Here is a 17,637-nt window from a genome sequence, read left to right as displayed (position 1 = left end):
CATTTTGGACACAAAAACACAATTAGAACAGAACACAACTGTCAGTGTAACCCAACTGCCAGAAGGTAATACTAAGAGTCTGTGAGCGGCAAGGAGCACAGAGACTTGATTACTAAATCCGCTGGGAATAAATCTGACTTTTTTCATAATCACAGGTATAATTTAACAGCATAGTTCATGAAAAAAAATTATAAAACACACAATCACCTTGCAATCATTACCCATTTTGAATTCCACTACGGCGTTTAGTCCTAGAGAAACTGGCAACTAAATTTGTAGCCCACGATGATTCGGGGTCAGACACTAATAGGCAAAGGGCAGCGGGGAGAGTGAGAAAGAGACAGAGAGAGGATAAAGCCTAAACTTTAAAAATCCTAAGAACGCAAAGTACCCTCTGAGTTTAAAGCCCTTCTGAACCAGACAGGTGGGCACCTGGAAGTCGGCCAGCAGACTGGAAAAAGATGTCCTCAGCTCTGCCACTTAACGGCAGGCGACGACCTTGATCTCTTAGCCCTCTCTTAGCTCATGTACAATCTGATTGCGGGTGACATACGCACGGAAGGGCGGTAAGGAGCCACCAACCTGAGAGGAGATGCATTTGCAGCAATTCCTGGGATGCCTGCTGCCTCCAATGCACAGCTCTGCCTTGTGGACTCACTCATGCAAAAGGGTCAAACTGCTGGATACCAGAAGCATCCTTGTCTTCATGACAGGTCATCACAGCCCAGAGTACGTGGTGTGATCACGGGAAAAATGGATAAAAGGACGGCTAGGTCTTCACATCCCTCACTCACCGGGGAGCATGGGTAATATTTCCTGGACTTTCACTCCTTTATTCTACTAATGATATACTCCTTAAACCGCCTGATATGCCCCAAACTCGTCCAGATTCCTAAAGCGGATGGAGAGGGCATGGGAGGGCAGACAACCTGGAGAGCAGAGGAGGAGATTTTCTCCAGACGTTTCTAAAGCAGAGACACCTTCTGCACACAGATGTCGGGGTGACAGAAGGGCCTGGCGGGGATGGAGCCTAAGTGGGCAGCCTTAGCAGGACGCTCTTGTCTGTCGAGGCGTCGGAGTGGCTCGAGGGCTCTAAGTTGTGTCCTTTTCCTGCTCCCCGGCTTCTCTCCTGCCATTTCTCATCTCTCCTCTCTCACCACACACAAACCCCACCAGTACCAAGACACGTGGTAGGCGGCAGGTACCTCCCACACTCCCACCCAGATCGTTTTTGGAAGCAGGAGCAGAGTCGTAAGGACACGAGGTGGCTGCCAAAGCCTTCAGGGAGAGAACACAGGGGAGAAAAGACACCTGTGGTTTCTGTCCTGAAACCGTCCACCGTCTCCAGCCTGTCTCTGACTCCAAGACTCATTTCTCTCCTCTGCTGGTCCCAGTAATGTAAAAGCCGAGATTCAGGGTTGTATATTTCAACACCTTCCTCAGGGGCCAGCTGTTTTAGTGTCAAACAACTCAGTCTCTCATTTCACCACCTCACTGCTCAGCCTGCTGCAACTGTGCTGTCCCCCCCACTATGAACACGGTATGAACTTGGACCAACGCAAGCCGGATGCAGAGGTGTGGATGCCGCATTGATGAGCCATGTGCTTCACTGGGAACTCTGACTGCAGGTCACCTAATGGCTGGCCCAGAAATTAAAGAATCATGATGATTTTCTAGCACACTTATTTACAAGAGAAATAGTAGGATAACTGCTTCTTACTTTTAATTTTACTCAAACCACAGTGCCTAAAACATACTTGGAGGAAAAGAGCAGGATTTCCTCATGCAGTCTGCTCATGTAACCAACAGTGACTGTCTACTAATCATGCGGACAATGCCCCTTCGAGAGTGTCACTAAGCAAAGAACCTACGACTCCATGACTCAGCTACCCACCCACTCATGCATCCATCCGTCAGCCGGCCAAACAATTGATCACTCATTTTCCAAACATTTATGGAATGTTTCTAGAAAAACAGGTCTAGCCCTGAGCCAAATTCGGGAATAGGCGGTCTTGGTACATGGAACCCCCTCTGTTTCTGTGACCAGTTCTAATTTGTGTTACTCTGTTTCCTAGTGCTTGCTGTCTGGTACCATCCTCCAACACTACAGCCATTCCTTTCACTACGAAATATCCCCACCCTTCAAAATTACCTCCCTCTACGTTCTTACCTGTATCAGTAAGTAAGAAAGAGAGAGCTTCCTGGTGCCCAGAACCATACAATAAGGATGACAAAATTAATAGTTGTGGCCCTGAACTCGAGTTACATTCTCATGGGGGGAAAGAAACCCACATAGGAAGTAACTAAAGAGCGCCCACACTCACACGCACACGTGCACACACGCTATAAACAACGTGTGTATAAACTAATGCTGAATACATAACAACGAAGGAGATCATCAGTACAGGATGCATTAAATTGAAGAAACTATGCAAACATATATTTATATTCAGAAAAATACTTTTCTTAATAAATTAAGAAAAGATTTAAGAAATGACTAAGAGAATATTAGGTCATTTTAGTATTAAAAATCAGCAGAAAAGAGCAAGCAAAAGCATGTAAGAGACAATAACATAACTGGACTGAGTAAAACAAAGAGGCCGGGGCCGGAGATTGAAGGAAAGGAGTAAGAGAAGTATTTCAGCAGGGCTGGAAATCAGTGAGGGAGGTCCAGGTAATGAACAGGACACCTCGGGTACGAGGAAAAGAAGTACAGACACCCACACGCTGCAGAGGGCAAGAGGGCGCCATGAAGATCCTGAGGCATGAGGAAATACGCACCAGCAGTCAGGAAACTGGACTTTCCACCCTGAGGCCGTCACAGCCGTAGCTGAACCACTCCAAGAACGGCAGGAAGCGGTCTCGCGCTAAAAAGACCACTGTATCCTCAGCACATACTCATGTCGTCAAACTCGCGCTGTTTTTTAACAAAGATTTTCAGAAAATCTTACCTTTGGCCTCCAGCTCCAGCTTCTTTTTCTTCGCCCATGTATTATGGTAGTTTTCAGCCATCATTTCTGCCATCGCCTTAAGTTAACAAAATATGTAGCAACTAAGTCACTCGAAAAGGATACTAGAAAAGGATAACTTCATTTTCCAACAGGCTAACATCAAAACATGCTTAAATGAATAAATCTGAGTGTTAGTGCTAAAATACATCAGAAGGTCACTAAACACAGCTACTTCTTATTTGGAATCTGAATTTCAGGGGGTTCTAATGATTTGTGAAATTACAGAGTAGTAAACTGCAGGGGTGATTTGATGGGAATGGTCATTGTTTATAATGTGTAAAGACACATATTTTACTGACTTAATAATGAAACTTCAAATCAGCTATGGATTTTGAAAATATTTTTATTCACAAGTTCTTATTTTAGTTTCCAAAGCTTTAAAGGAGGACATAATCCTTACTGAACAATGAATGCAAAGAACACCAGAGGGACAGGCTACACCAAGGTCTGCCCCAAACTAGGTGAGGGACCTGGGAGGAGCCTCACCAATGCTTGTAGCCTTTGGATTTTGATAGGAGTGTCTTTAAGATTCCTTTCACTGGTGACTTTCACGTTTACTGTGTCATTTTAATACATTCATCCCAGAGCAATGACAAAGGGCAAGCCACACAGTTTAATAACCCACAGATCGTGATCTTCATATACTTAGTTCTCTTGGAACAATATACTAACACTGCCAGTGTCACAGTCTGCTCTTTCTACTGACCCATTGACTCATGTTCCATGCCAATACGTTTTATCCTTCACTCAAGTCAGTTTCAAAGTGGGTTCCTTCGTGACAAAGGAGAACAGATAAAACTAGGGCTGGAGGAAGCAAAATGCCATTGGTTTCCCTGGATAGACAACTTAAAATACATCTTATTTAAGGAGTCATTAAGGTGATCCAGGCAGAGCATAACAAATTACTGGTCCAGCCTCTTCTCACATACAGATACTTAATCACATGGGGACTTTTACGCAGGTATGATCTTTCAAGAAAATGTTATTTGGAGGAAACACCCCAGAAAAAGTTCTATCACCTTTCACAGAATTAAGGGACTAGGGTTCATAGTCTATAAATTCCATGGACCCTTTATAGGGTCACCACATTCAAGCAATTCATGCTGTTACATCTATGCAGGGAAGTGTTACAGCATAGTTTTTTTAAATGAAATTTGCCGAATATTTTTCAAAGTTAAAATTACTTACATGCAGATCTCGAGATAGTGTAACATTGCTCATGTCGATGGCTCGGGGGCTGTACCCATGGGCGGCATCCACAGAAACCTAAATAATTTGTGGGAAAAAAAGCATCTCATTACACAACCCAGTGGAGAGGGATTCAAGAAATACTCTGGAAATATAAGCCATACTTCCAAATGTAACATTTCTTTAGATAAAACTGGCAAGTAGCTACACAGACTGATTTGCAAGCACATCTAGCAGATTCAATTGTATTTGGGCATCTGACAATTATTTATGATTGACTAATACATCCCAGTATCTTAGGGCTTGCCAATCCTGAAAGCTAATAATCAGAATTCAACAAATTATGCATTGAGTCCACGATTCCGAAATATTAGCTTAGTCAAAGGATAACTGAATTCTTGAGTTTCTTACAAATTCTAATTGGCTGCAATGAAATTTACTTCTCCTCACACAAACAGTAGTTAATCTAAGAGGTCAGTATTTATAAACGTCTTTAAGAGCCAACAGTAAGATAAAATATAACCAACTTCTTATCTTTAAGAGCACATCGTAGAGTACTCAGTGATTTACAATGACAGCCTCGGCAACCAGAGGGCTTCCTTAGCATGTCAACTTCGGCATTTTAAGAATGAAACCTGTCTTCTCACAACTGTGGGAAGGATTCACTTACTGTCCAGAGCTCTGACCTCGCTTCTCCCGTGGCTTAGTATGTGAAAGTGTATGACAGAAACGAACTCTGGTTCATGCTTTTAAGTCTAAAATTCTATCTTGATATATTTCGTAATTGTGTATATTCTCTTGTTAGACATAGATAAGCAAAAAAACAAAATAAAATGTACAAACGGGAGGGTACAGCTCAGGGGTAGAGCACATGCCTAGCATGCATGAGGCCCTGGGTTCAATCCCCAGCACCTCCATTAAATGTATACATACATACACCTAATTACCTGCCCCCCACCAAAAAGAACAAAACCAAAACCCAAATCAAAGGTACCAAATGGCTCAGATCCGGGCCTGCAGAACACAAAGGGGTTGTCCTATGCTATCGTAATGTTCTCATGGGCTACACGCAACAGACTGGTCAGTTTTGACTGAACCTTGGCTTCTGTGCCAGTACTGAGAATAGAATGTGTAATAAAATCACATTTTCTCTCCTTTAAGTGCCCTTGTAAGAAAACTGAGTCTCACCCAAGGCCACAGAGCTAAAGCTCTGAGCAGGCAGGGCTCCAACTCAGGCCGTCTTCTCTCGTTCCTCCTTCCCTCAACATAGCGCAGCACAGCTCTTACCCCAGCACTCGCCGGCCCACAACTGCCCTCTCTCATGTTACCAGTTTGCAAGATGCTCAATTCAAGTCCTCTTTCCAGCTGCCATCAAACTGGTCCTTCTAGGCTGGACACTGCTGACCACTGCTGGCCAGCTGCCTCTTTAATTCCACAAATGCCGGGAACCGCCCCTCCCACCCCCGCTCTCCTCTCCCACGTCTTTTTCTCAGGTCCCTTCTCTGCCTCCTCTTCCATAAGTTGCCTTTCACTACCTGTGGCTTTCTGCTTCACTCTTCGGCTGTAGACAGCCTTTTCCAGGTGTCCACATCCACATCTACTTTAAATATCTCATTCATCAACCACGTTTTAAACCTAAAAATTAACTGATCTAGCCTAGTATTGTTCCTGTGCTCCAGATGTCAATTTTCAACCATTCGTCTCCATCTCCATCTGGGGACTCCATACGTGGATTAATCTACTGCTGCTGGAGGCAGTCGTGGGAAATTGGCTGAAAACATCACAAACTAGGAGACGTCTGTCTCGGCTCAATTAGCTAAACTCGAGGTGTCAGCAGGGCTATGTCCTTTCTAGAAGTTGTAAGGACGAATGTTTTCCCTGTCTTTTCCAACCCACATTAAGAATCCTTCCGATTACACTGGACCCACCAATAATCCAGTACAATCTCTCCCCTCTCAAGGTCATTAACCTTGACCACACTGGCAAAGCCCAAGGAAAGCCACGTATATGAAGTACCTGAAGATTCCAGCCACTGGGAATCCTGTTTGGAAGCCAGAACTCTGCCTGACACAACGGCTAAAATCAAAAGCATTATTTTCTCCTTGTCTCCCTCCTGCCCCCAGCACGGCTGTGCTCCTACCTCACCTAACACGCCCCTCCCACCTGGTGGCCCAGCCCAGGTCCACAGCAACCACCTCTGAGCACGCCTCCTCACCTGCCTCCTGCATCAGTCAGTCCTGTCTCTTCCGCAAAGTCTCTCTGGGGTACACCACCTCCCTCCATCGCCATGGTCTTTGCCCTAACTCAGATATTCAAGGTTTTTGTTTCGTTCTGTGGGATGTATACAATCTCCTTCTGAGGAGTCTGTCTGTCTGTCTGCCTTCAGCCTCCTCCTCTGATTCATTCTCTACTCGGTTGTCGGAATTATATTTCCAAAATACTCATTATGTTATTCCCTGAGTTATAAACCTTTCCACTGTGAAGTCTGCAGGCCTTATTCATCTCAGTATTCTCAGAGTCAGGCCCCAGCCATCTCTCATCAACTTTAGGATTACAAACTGATTCCCAATCTCGTCGATAATGAAATACGGCAAACATGCCTTAAAACTAATTTAAAAAGTATTAGACTCCATGCAAATTTTGTTGAATGAATGAATAGAACAGAGCTGACAGCGATCCCTTTATTTGTCCTTAAAATAAAATTTTCAGTATTTAATACCCTCTTTGACCTTGTTCCTTATATGACAGAAATTTATGTCCTTTTAGCTTTAGAGTAAGTTATTGAAGCTGGTTTAAAGAACACAAGTAAATATTTGTTTATTCAGAGAGAGATTCTTTTCGTGTTTTGCATGACCCGTTTCTCTCCTTTACATACACAGAAATCAGAAGACTGGCCAGTCTTGCAGAATTTCAAGTTACCTGGAATACATACCATCTCCGAATTTAATTAACTCTCACCTTACTGGCAATAATAACATAACAAACATCAACCACCATGTGAGTGGTATTTTCAAGGGACATAGATTATCTCATTTAATCTTTAAAACTCTGAAAAGTAGATATTCCTTTTTGCCATTTTAAACTGAGAAAAAAAAAGTTCAGAATTAAATACCTCTAACAGTCATATCGTTATGTAGTCAACAGTAGAAGCAAGGTTTTAAAATAATTCCTTCTGACTCCAAAGCACTTATCAAATGTCTTAAAATGTCCCCCGAGTGCTACCTGATTGGCTCCTGAGACCCCTCCTCCCACCTCGCGGTCTCCTTGTCACTCACTCAGCTCCAACCTCCCTGGCTTCCTTGACCCTCACGTCCCAGGCCACACTCCCAACTCAGAGCATTCATGTGCATGACCTGGAACATTCTTCCCGCAAGTATGTGTAACTCCTCACCACTTTCAAGTCTATTCAATTTATCAGCTCAATGAAATCTACTGACAACCCTGTATAAAACTGCAGCTCACCCTCAAATACTGTCCAATTCCCCCGCCCATGCACGCACAACCTGCTTTTCCACGCCGTCTTCTCTTTCCATAACATTTAATGTATTTTGACCTAGTATGTCATTTACTTCTATCACTTTCCCCATTAGCATGTCAGCTCCATGAGGGCAGAGGTTTTGGCCTATTCTGTTCACTAACCCATCTGAAAAGCTGACATAGTGCACAGAACACAGCAGGTGCTCAGTAAACGTCTGCCTAAAGAAGAAATGAGTTATGCCTCTGTCCTGGCCTGCCTTTCGGTTCAAGATGGAAAACACGTTCCAGAGTTTCACTTCCATCTTCCTTTCCTTCTCAGGTTATAGGCTAATTTTAAAATCTGTTAAATAGTTTATACCATACGTATGTAATAAAAGCCAGATATAAGAAAATAAATTAAAATTGGGGAGTAAATAAGGAATTATTCAGGAATATGCTTGAAGCTGTGAGAAACGTTCTCCTTTTAGGCTGACTTGAGAGATGACCACCAAGAAGTTGAAATACAGCCACTCAGCCCCTCTCCAACAAGCATCTTGTCACTGCTGACCCCACTGCTATTTGTGCTGTCTAGTCTACACCCTACCAGGCCATCACTGGCTCCGCCCATGCCCACACGCTATCTTCACACACAGATTACAAGACCCTAATCGAGTGGTAAATTCCCTGGAATCATGATCATGTGCTGTTCACGGCAAACAAAAGACATTCATAATGCTACTGAGCCACAAAAGATAACAATGATCATAATCAGGTCTAACATCGTCATTCTTTTCAGTGATTTATAAGCATTACAACATTTAATCCTCACAGCCATCTTTTAAATTAGATGCTCTTGTCTGCTTCATTTTAAAAAAGCGAAAACTGCAGCACAGAGAGGTTGAGCAGCTTGCCCAAGCTCACAAAGAAGCTGGTGACTCCGTGGTGAGGCCAGGGTCTGACCCAGACAGGCCATGCCCGGCCTCGCTGGGTTGTGCAGCGGCACCTCCACCTCACCGAGGGCGGGCTGAGCGCAGAGGGAGGAAGCGGAGTAGATCTAGCTCCAGAGCCACAACCACACGCCATCTCAGCACCTCCACTGACGGCCCCCGCTACACAGGGATGCCGCAAAAAGTGCTCCCCCATTTACCCAAGTGAACGAGTGTACCTGTTACACCATGGAAAGCATCTTTATAATCACTTGGGCGATCAGTAACGCAGAGTGGAAAAGACACCGAGAAGTCTGGCGAAATGATTATCAAACAATATAATTAAGGTTAGCAATTAAATGATTTTATCATTTCAGATAATGTTGGTTTATGTTTAAAGAACAGTGGAGTGAAAATAACAAGGACTATAAGTGTGTTTGTGGCGTTTGTTACTCTGCATTTCTGACACTGATACTAATACTCCTGTTTTTTTTCACTACTAAAAGGTCAATGTACTACAAACTACATAAAGGCTTTATCTACCTTTGAGGAAATGCTCTCTGGCATTAAAAATGTTTAAATACTGGTGATAATAATAAGAGTTGCCATCACTGAGGCAAACAGATGAAGTACATTTCTAGGAAGCAGTGGTCCCAGGACTGAAGTCCAGCGGTCCCCCTCCAGAGCCGTCCCTCTGAATCTGTACACTCTGCCTCAGTGCCTCGCGCATAAGCACCTCCTCGCATTGTGAAGTGATGGAGGGGACTTAACAGTGTGTGTCGTACATCACACTTGTCTCTACAGATCAGTAAGACTTAAGAGACGGTTACACAGGTATCGGTTAATAGTGTTCACTGAGGGTTTAATGGGCGCTGAGAGCTACCTTAGGAGCTAAGGGGGAGTAAGGAAGAGAGGAAATACACAGTTTTTTAAAGCAATCTTGAGAAAGGTCAATTGAAATTCAGCAAAACATAATTACGATTTTGCTGGGGTTTTAAAGAAAAGGTAATCCTTTTCTGAAGATGGATTGGTAATAGCTTATGCATTACAATTTACAGAGTCTGTAAGAATTTTCGATGTTTTAGAATCACTTTATTAAATCTGTAATGAAATTCTCTATCTGACGTGACCCCACACCACTCTGGAGCTTGTGAAGTTTCCACATGGGTTACCTGCAAAAGCATGAACTCTACCAGTTATTTCCTCTCCAGGTGAGCATGGCTAGAATGGTGGTTTGGTCCTTGGCTCTCTCACCTCCCTGGCATTCTAGAAGAAGTGTAGAGCTAGGACAGGCGGAGGCACGCTCAGCAGGCCGCCCTGCCCGCCCGCGCTGACAGCAGGGCCAGGGAAGAGGTGTGGAGAGGCAGGAACAGGAAGATGGAGCCCCCACCCCCACCCCGCTGCTGCCCTTCCCCGCCCCACCACACCCCCACACCCCGGGCTGTGCTCCTGCCGGGATACACAGGCCCGGTTTTTCCGGCTAATAGACAATCTCTTTTCTGGTCTGCCTCCTACTATTTCTAGTCTTCAGTGCTGGCTGAGAGGACTGGCATCATTATTGTTTCATTGGGTAAGCTCTCATTCAATATGCACAACTTTAAATTGGAGCACATAGTTTTTGCTATTAAGGGGAGTGGGAAAATCGATCTTATGTTTCATAGCAAAGCTTCAAGTTACTTCCATACGTGATAATTTCCTTATTTCCTATATAATCTATAGAAAAAAAAAAAAAGAGATCGTAATATTCTCTGCACTCCACGTATCTTGTGCAGACCGCCAGCCTAAACTGTACTGCTGTAGGAGGTCTGTCTCTAAGACCAAACTGTGAGTGGTTAGGACTGGCTCTTGTTATCTTTGTATTCCTACTGCCTGGAACTCAGTTTGTGCTCAATCTTTGCTCAAACAGATTAAAGCAGAGGTATAATTTAGCGAGAAATGTGTGCACACATGATAAAAAGGTAAAATGTGCTTTTATAGCTTCCACCTTCATGATACTTGAGAGAATTTAATGTAAAATATCTGCAAATCATATTTAGCTTATGTACCACACTTAATCTATTTAACAGTATATACCAAATACAAAGCAGGTGCAACACAGACTTTCAGTCCTTTCATTTTCTTTTTTCAAAAATGTTATCTGTAAAATGGCAATAATCAATCTACTCCTTTGGTTAAACCAAACACAGTGACCCAAGCAGTCTGAAAAGGGACAATGGCAAGTTTAGCTCCCAGGGGAAATGAAAGGGCCAGCTGGTATCTGGTCCCCACTTTGACCCCTAGGTCCTCTGGGTCAAGGCTGTCCTCGCTCTCCCATCAGAGCACTGAGCCCCACAGCCAGGCCGAGCTGGGACCTGACTGGCAGGACCTCCCTGAAGTGACCAGTGGTGTGCCCTATGACTGCGTCTCTGCCTGGCCGGCTGCACATCCTCCCTGCGTCGGTGGGCAGGTGCCCGGGCTCACTCAAATGGAACATCCATGAAGGTTTCAGATCCAGATCCTAAGAACCAAGCTTAGGAAAGGAGCCCAGCTCTGCAGACGACCTAATTGGAGGTGAGGAACACATGCTACACCCTTCATGAGTGCAACTTCAAGACTCCGTCACTGGGAACTTCTTTATACACTGTCAGACGCACGACCTGATATACAAAATTCCAGTGCATTAACCAAGACTTAAATGCATGTAAAAGTAAAGACAAAGGAACAGAATTTTCCCCTCTTCTAAACTTTATGTTTATCCTCAGAATTTTCAAATGAGCTGTTTTGGAAAACACAGTAATTAAATGAACTATTGGAATCACTTTAAAAGAACATGAACAATGCAGCCAACACCGTGACCCTCACCTGGCTTGTCTGAGAAATGCGACGAGTCCGGTTGTAAAGGGCCATGCTGTCTCCCTCTCGTGTCCTTTCAATCCTCCACCCCCAAGCCAGCATAGTTTTTAAAGATTCTTTGATTGGCCAGCGATAAATTTCTTTTTCCTAGAAACATAAACAAAAACAAAAAAGAAAAGAAAAGAAAAAGAAAGAAAAAGCAAAAGAAGAAAAAAAAAGAGAAAGAAAAGGGTGGGGCATTATGAACCTAAATAAAAGAAGTATTTAATGCTTTGTTCTGAAATACTCTGCCTTCACTTAAAATTTTTTGATTGTCATCATTTATTTAAAAATAAAAAAGGAAAGTAAAAATTCTGAAGGGCAGAGTGTGAGCTGAGATGGAGTCTGGCTTCTAAGAGGGATCCTAGCTTATTAAGCATGAGGTTAATTCCCTTTAGTTTCCCAGCTCCTGGTTCTTCAGACAGAAACTAGAAAGGAGAAACACAATTAAGAAAAAGTGCCAGATTGTATGGCACGTGCTTGAAGGCTTCTCTACCATCTGAATAAACAGAGAAGTAACTTCCTCCCTAAGCACCAAGCTAGAAAATTCTTTTCACTAGATTTACTGAGATCTTGATTTCTCTCCAAAGAAGTAAGATACATGAAAAATAAATCATAAGTGTATCAAAATAGATTACCTCATTATTCCTCATCAAAAAACTCTTAAGAATATTTTCTAAAGTTCTTAAAAATATAGGAGAGGAATAAAAATCTAAAAGAAACAGAAAAATATTAAGTAGGGAAGAAAATAACCAATTAAATACTGACAAAAAAGGGGACTGCAGAGAAAAAGACAAAAGATAAAAAAATAAAAACTGGGACCTTTGAGAAAAGGTAAAAACAGTATATAAAAAGTAAAGAAGACATTTTAGTAAGAAATTTCCATAGCAAAGAAAAGACTCTCCCCCTCAAATTAAAACTGTATAGCCCAAAATATAATAAAATAAAATAAACACCTCACCTTTTCAGATAACAGCTTATATGGCTTCATTAATGGCTGAACTTTAGATGAGTCTGAATATATTTCTCCATAAATCCATCCATTTGCCAACTAAAAAAATTCAAAATCATTTTATAGGCATTAATTTTAGAGGGTGTAGGTGTGCATGTGTTTAAGTGTGTACTTGATAAAATAAATCTAAAATGAACCAAGACAAGGACTGCTTGGGATTTTATCCAGCATAAGTCAACGTACAGACTTCCTCCCTAGTCAATATGATATTGAGCAATCACCTGGAGCAACTCTTCTCCTCCAGAGACAGAAGTGCCCAGTCCTCCTCAGTCAGGTCTGAGACCAGGTCAGAGACCCAGAGGAAGCTCAGGCTGCAGTGTCCTGTGACACGCGGATGTGAGAGCTCATTTGAAACAGGAGATTCGGGGCAGCTGCTTTATTTGGAAGCCTCCCTGAATAATGCTACCTGTTTTGCCGATCCTACATTCAATCACCTTCAGTACATTCGTCTCCATTACTGCCCATGTAATTTTGCACATATCACTGTTTCCCTATCTTGTTTCACGTCTGTCTATGCGGTAACGAGACAGGAAGAGCTCAAGACGGTCTTCCTGTAAATTTCCTCTCCCTCACCACCCCCGCCAGCTCAGTACCTACTGGAATCTTTATATAAAACAGATACTTAACTCCTACTGACTTACCTAGTAAATCCACTAAATTACTGAACAAAGAGACACAGGCTCAACAAAACAAAAAGGGGGTTTCTGAGAGGGAGTGAGGGCTGGCTGGCCAGGGCAAGAACGCGAAGCTTGACAGGGTGACGCTGGGTCGCTACGTAACACAGGCAGCTTTTGGACCCTCTGCTGTTTGATTCTCACTTCGCCAGATCAGTACATGCTTATTTTAGATTCCTGCATCGTCTCAGCTTAATCCCTCTGACAAGTCTATTTTCACCAGCCTCTCTCAAGTTTAACGAGGTTCAACTTAAATATAACTGCTCTGGTATGACATCTCCTCCAGAAAAGCGTCTTGATACGCATGCAGGACTTGTGTCACAGATCGCGTCTGCTTCAGTTCTCTCATTCGGGTTGGTTTCCTTTTTTTTTTTTAAATTGGAGTCTAGTTGATTTACCACGTTGTGCTGTTAGTTTCTAGTGATACAGTTATATGTATATATTCTTTTTCAAATCTTTTCCATTGTAGGCTGTTACAAGATACCGAATACAGTTCCCTGTGCTGCATAGTAGGACCTCGCTGTTTATCTATTTTATACACAGTAGTTTAGAAAACGAACTTACACTTACAAAAGGGAAAGGCGAAGAGGGATAAATTACAAGTTTGGAATTAACAGATACAAACTACTATATAAAAAATGGTTTTCTTTTCTTGACAAAACAAATAAAACCTGCCATCTTCCCAGCTAAGTGAACTACAGATCTACTTAGTCGTAAGAAGGAAGTCAGAGAGCAGAAGCTGTAAATAATCACTAAACTCTGATAAATGATTTTTCAAGACTTTATCTAATATAAAATTACACATACAGCTAAAGTTCCCTTAAAAGATTTCTGGACCCAGACTCTCCATTTCTTACGGAAGCCCTTGATGATTATTACTTTTTACTCCCACAAAAAGATGTATGTTTAGAAACATACATGATTTAACTGATATATTTTTTGAATTTTTAGCACTGTGCTTTTTTATGAACTTAAATATTCTTATCTGTGTATGTGTAATATGTGTATCAGTGGCAGAACTAAATATTATATTAGGCTAAATATTATTTTAACATATCATAATTAAACATTCTTTCCAAATCTGAAGCTCTCACTTTTCAGTGGAAAACTGTCATGGTCAGAAATGTCTGAGCCATGGCCAGTCATTAGGTACGTTCACTACTGAATAAAAGGGGACATTCTGACTTTTACCTTGTCCATCGACCATTTGTCATGGGAATGCTCTGCATATTTGCTAATGAAGTACTCCAACTTCTCAGGAATTGTGATACTATGAGAAAAACAAACAAAGAAAGGCTTGATTTTCACAGGACTTACAAGGAATCATATTAATAATTTACTCACAGCTTATGATTGCTTAAATCCCATTCAATGCATGACTTAAACTGTTTTAACAAGGTCTAACTTTCCATATTGTAGGAACAATATAAGAAAAATCAAGCAGATAATGTTCTATCTGCTCATCTTATATTGATTCATACTTGATGTCTTCATGTAAGTTATATACAAGAACAATTACACAAAGAATAAGTAAAAATAATTAAAATGTATTCAAAGACGAGAACAATAGATTATACCAAAAGTTTCAAAAAATCTGAATGAAGATACAGTTAGATTCAACAAGCGTAAAGACATACTTCTCTCCCATATTCGTTATTCTTGTGAAGTTATTTTTCCTTTTTGACTTAAGTCTCTTCTGCTACAACTATAAATGCTGAAATCTCACCTGTTACCTTTTGTAAATTTTACATTAATTTCATACAACTAGTGGTGTGTTAATGATTTTAAATGTTAATGGTCGATATATAAATTCTGTATGTTACTAGTATGAACTAGAGGGAAAAAAGTAATTAACCGATTCATGCTTTATGATTTTGTAACACTTCTTGATTTCTTTCCTGTTTAAATGAATACTTAATCCCTTGAACAAGTGCTGAGTCCATGCAACTGGTGACCAAGTCTGATGGTAAATCTGATGGTAAATCTAAGACTTGGGAATATCACATAGGTCTATGAATGGAAAATTAAATATGCATGTAATTCCATTCATTAATGAAAATATGTTAATGCAATTTACTTTGAGAATAGAATGGCAAGGGAAACCTAGAACAATGAGATGGTTTACTATTCTTTTCCACCAATGTTATCAGTTAGTAACTGAACGACAGGACATACACATACTTAAAACACAGTATGTAAAAATCACAGAAATGTAGAAATTACTGACATTACTATGCAAACCTAACCTGTTAAGAGGCCCCCAAAGGGGCACGCCTAGGTAAATTAGTGTACATGCCCAACGTTTATTAACTAATAGGATGTTATTAATCAACACCGAAGTCATGACATTGTTCTGATGTTATTTTAAAATCCTGGATGACATGGTATGTGAGCAAACCACCAACTTACCCACGTAGCAATGTGCACATGTGATATTTTGGTTTACTTACTTTAGAAGAGATACAAAGGATCAATCACATAAGCCAAACCCTGGGTGGGTGGAGTCTTTCTCACAGGACTGTCATCAATACCAAACATGCAAATTTAAGGCATTATCAAACTAATGGCATACCACTTGGGTTGACTTCTGATCTGGTAGAAAGCTAAACCAGCCAGGGGGCCACCCAGAGGCCTGGAAGTTGAACTCCCAGCACATTCAGACTCTGAGGATGGTTAACTATCAAGTGACTACCAGGCTAATCGTGATCTCACAGAGTCACCAAGGAACGGGTAAGATAAGGTGGCGTGAAGAGCCGCTTCCCTGCACGTGGGAAACCAGGGTCCTACTTGAAGATGGTAACAACAACGGAAGTGCTGAGACTCCAAACCCCTGACGGGCCCAGACGCCCGGTCTGTGGAACAACTTGTGCAAGTAGGTACGTGGAAGAAGCTTCCTGACGTTAAGCAACGTGTGATCTGTGGTTAAGGCTGTCACACTGCCTTCTGACCGCATGCTGAACTGTCCGCAAATGTTCTCACTTGACGTTCCCTGCACTCTCATGCTGTGCTTGACGATGCTGAACACTGGCTGCTAACCCTAGGCCTTGCTAAGGCCTCGATGTAGTGACGGTGAAGTGATGTCCTGCGGCTCACGGAAACAGCTTTGCGCTGTGTGCTGGGAGCATCCCGAGCCACAGACTCTACACGGGTTGGCTGTAATGATTAATAAACATTCAGGGCAAAATTTCAACTATAAATGTAACTGATATACTTCCTTGACTCTCATTATTATAGAGCTTACCACGTGGTTACACACAGAGAATCCTGATTGCATTAAGAGTGGATCCCTTAGACGATACATCTTATCTACCTCTGATATTCGGGATATAAGGGGGCATGGATTAGAGAAAGTTCACTTTAGTACCTTATTCAATTTCAGACTTCACACATCATTTACAATAAAAATCTGCTGCAATAGAAAGAGTCCATACTTTGAGGTATCAACAGGTTGTGGGTTAAAGTTCCCTTCAGAATCCATTGATGACTGTTTTTCCATCATACTGACATAATTTGACTCCATGTAGTCTGGGGGCAAAGCTCCTGCAACTGCGCTCAGGCAAGGCAGTGCCAGTTTGAAAAGTTCTTGTTCATATTTCTGGGAAGAAACGGAGGACCGAAAAAATAAATACTCCATGACTACTTAGCAAAAGTTGTCAACCTGATCCCTGCAGCTAATATGATGTTGTAGGAGAAAATATGAATTATCCTGGGCTAACTCAACTCCCCAACAGGTTCTTTTTCTGGAAAATGGAAAATACAGCCTGAAATCCCATCAAACATAGGAGAAATGGAAGCTTTTTATTGCCATTGTACCATAAGAAGAATCAAATCTTTGTTTCTCTAAAAGTTTATTCTCCAATATTCGAAATGAAGTGACCTTGACTATTTTAAGTGTATGTCCTTACATACATAGACATAATTTCAACGATATGATCCTTCCAGGTAGCTATAGATCATTGCTGCACCATGTTATAAAGCCTATACATGAAAAATACCTAAAGCGTAACATCCCAGAGAGTAAGAAATTTTAACAATCTGTATTGTGTTACAAAGGTATGAAAAATAAAACTCTGAACTGAGAAAGAAATTCTATAGGAAAAATGCATAATCAAAACTTTCACAAAGTATTTGTATATTAGTTACATAATTAGTTAAATTTGTATTTGTAGGTTTCTAAAAAATCAAAAATAGTAATTATTTAAGTTATCTCACTTTAAAGGATCAGTTTTCAATTAAAGTTGCAAATTCATCTAAAATTACCTTCTACATGTTATTTTAAAAGGGCTCTTGGTTTACCAAAGGCAATTCAGCAAGAAAAAAAAAAAATGTAATCACAGATAAAACTCCCTCATCATGTAACGAACTTCTGGTTACACTATTTCGGTCATCTGACAATGCCTGCCTGCAAATTCAAATTGATTTTGGATGTTACTAACTTAAGCGTAAGCATACAAGGCACGCTGTCCTGCTTCTCTCTGAAATACTACGCTCCTGTCGTC

General features: G+C 41.5%; 1 protein-coding gene across 1 annotated transcript in view; it reads right to left on the bottom strand.

Annotated features, from left to right (window-relative positions):
• The window catches only part of RYR2 (ryanodine receptor 2), a 539,007-nt gene that overhangs the window by 128,834 nt on the left and 392,536 nt on the right, over positions 1–17,637 (bottom strand). The window contains exons 53-58 of the mRNA XM_072971049.1: positions 16,570–16,733; positions 14,330–14,408; positions 12,414–12,503; positions 11,423–11,560; positions 4,200–4,277; positions 2,952–3,027 (exon numbers count right to left, since the gene is read on the bottom strand). Coding sequence (XP_072827150.1) covers positions 2,952–3,027; positions 4,200–4,277; positions 11,423–11,560; positions 12,414–12,503; positions 14,330–14,408; positions 16,570–16,733 — 625 coding nt within the window. The remainder of the gene's footprint in view (positions 1–2,951; positions 3,028–4,199; positions 4,278–11,422; positions 11,561–12,413; positions 12,504–14,329; positions 14,409–16,569; positions 16,734–17,637) is intronic.

Source organism: Vicugna pacos, chromosome 11 (assembly GCF_048564905.1).
Source record: "Vicugna pacos chromosome 11, VicPac4, whole genome shotgun sequence".
Lineage (NCBI taxonomy): Eukaryota > Metazoa > Chordata > Mammalia > Artiodactyla > Camelidae > Vicugna > Vicugna pacos.
This window is presented reverse-complemented; position numbering and strand designations above follow the sequence as displayed.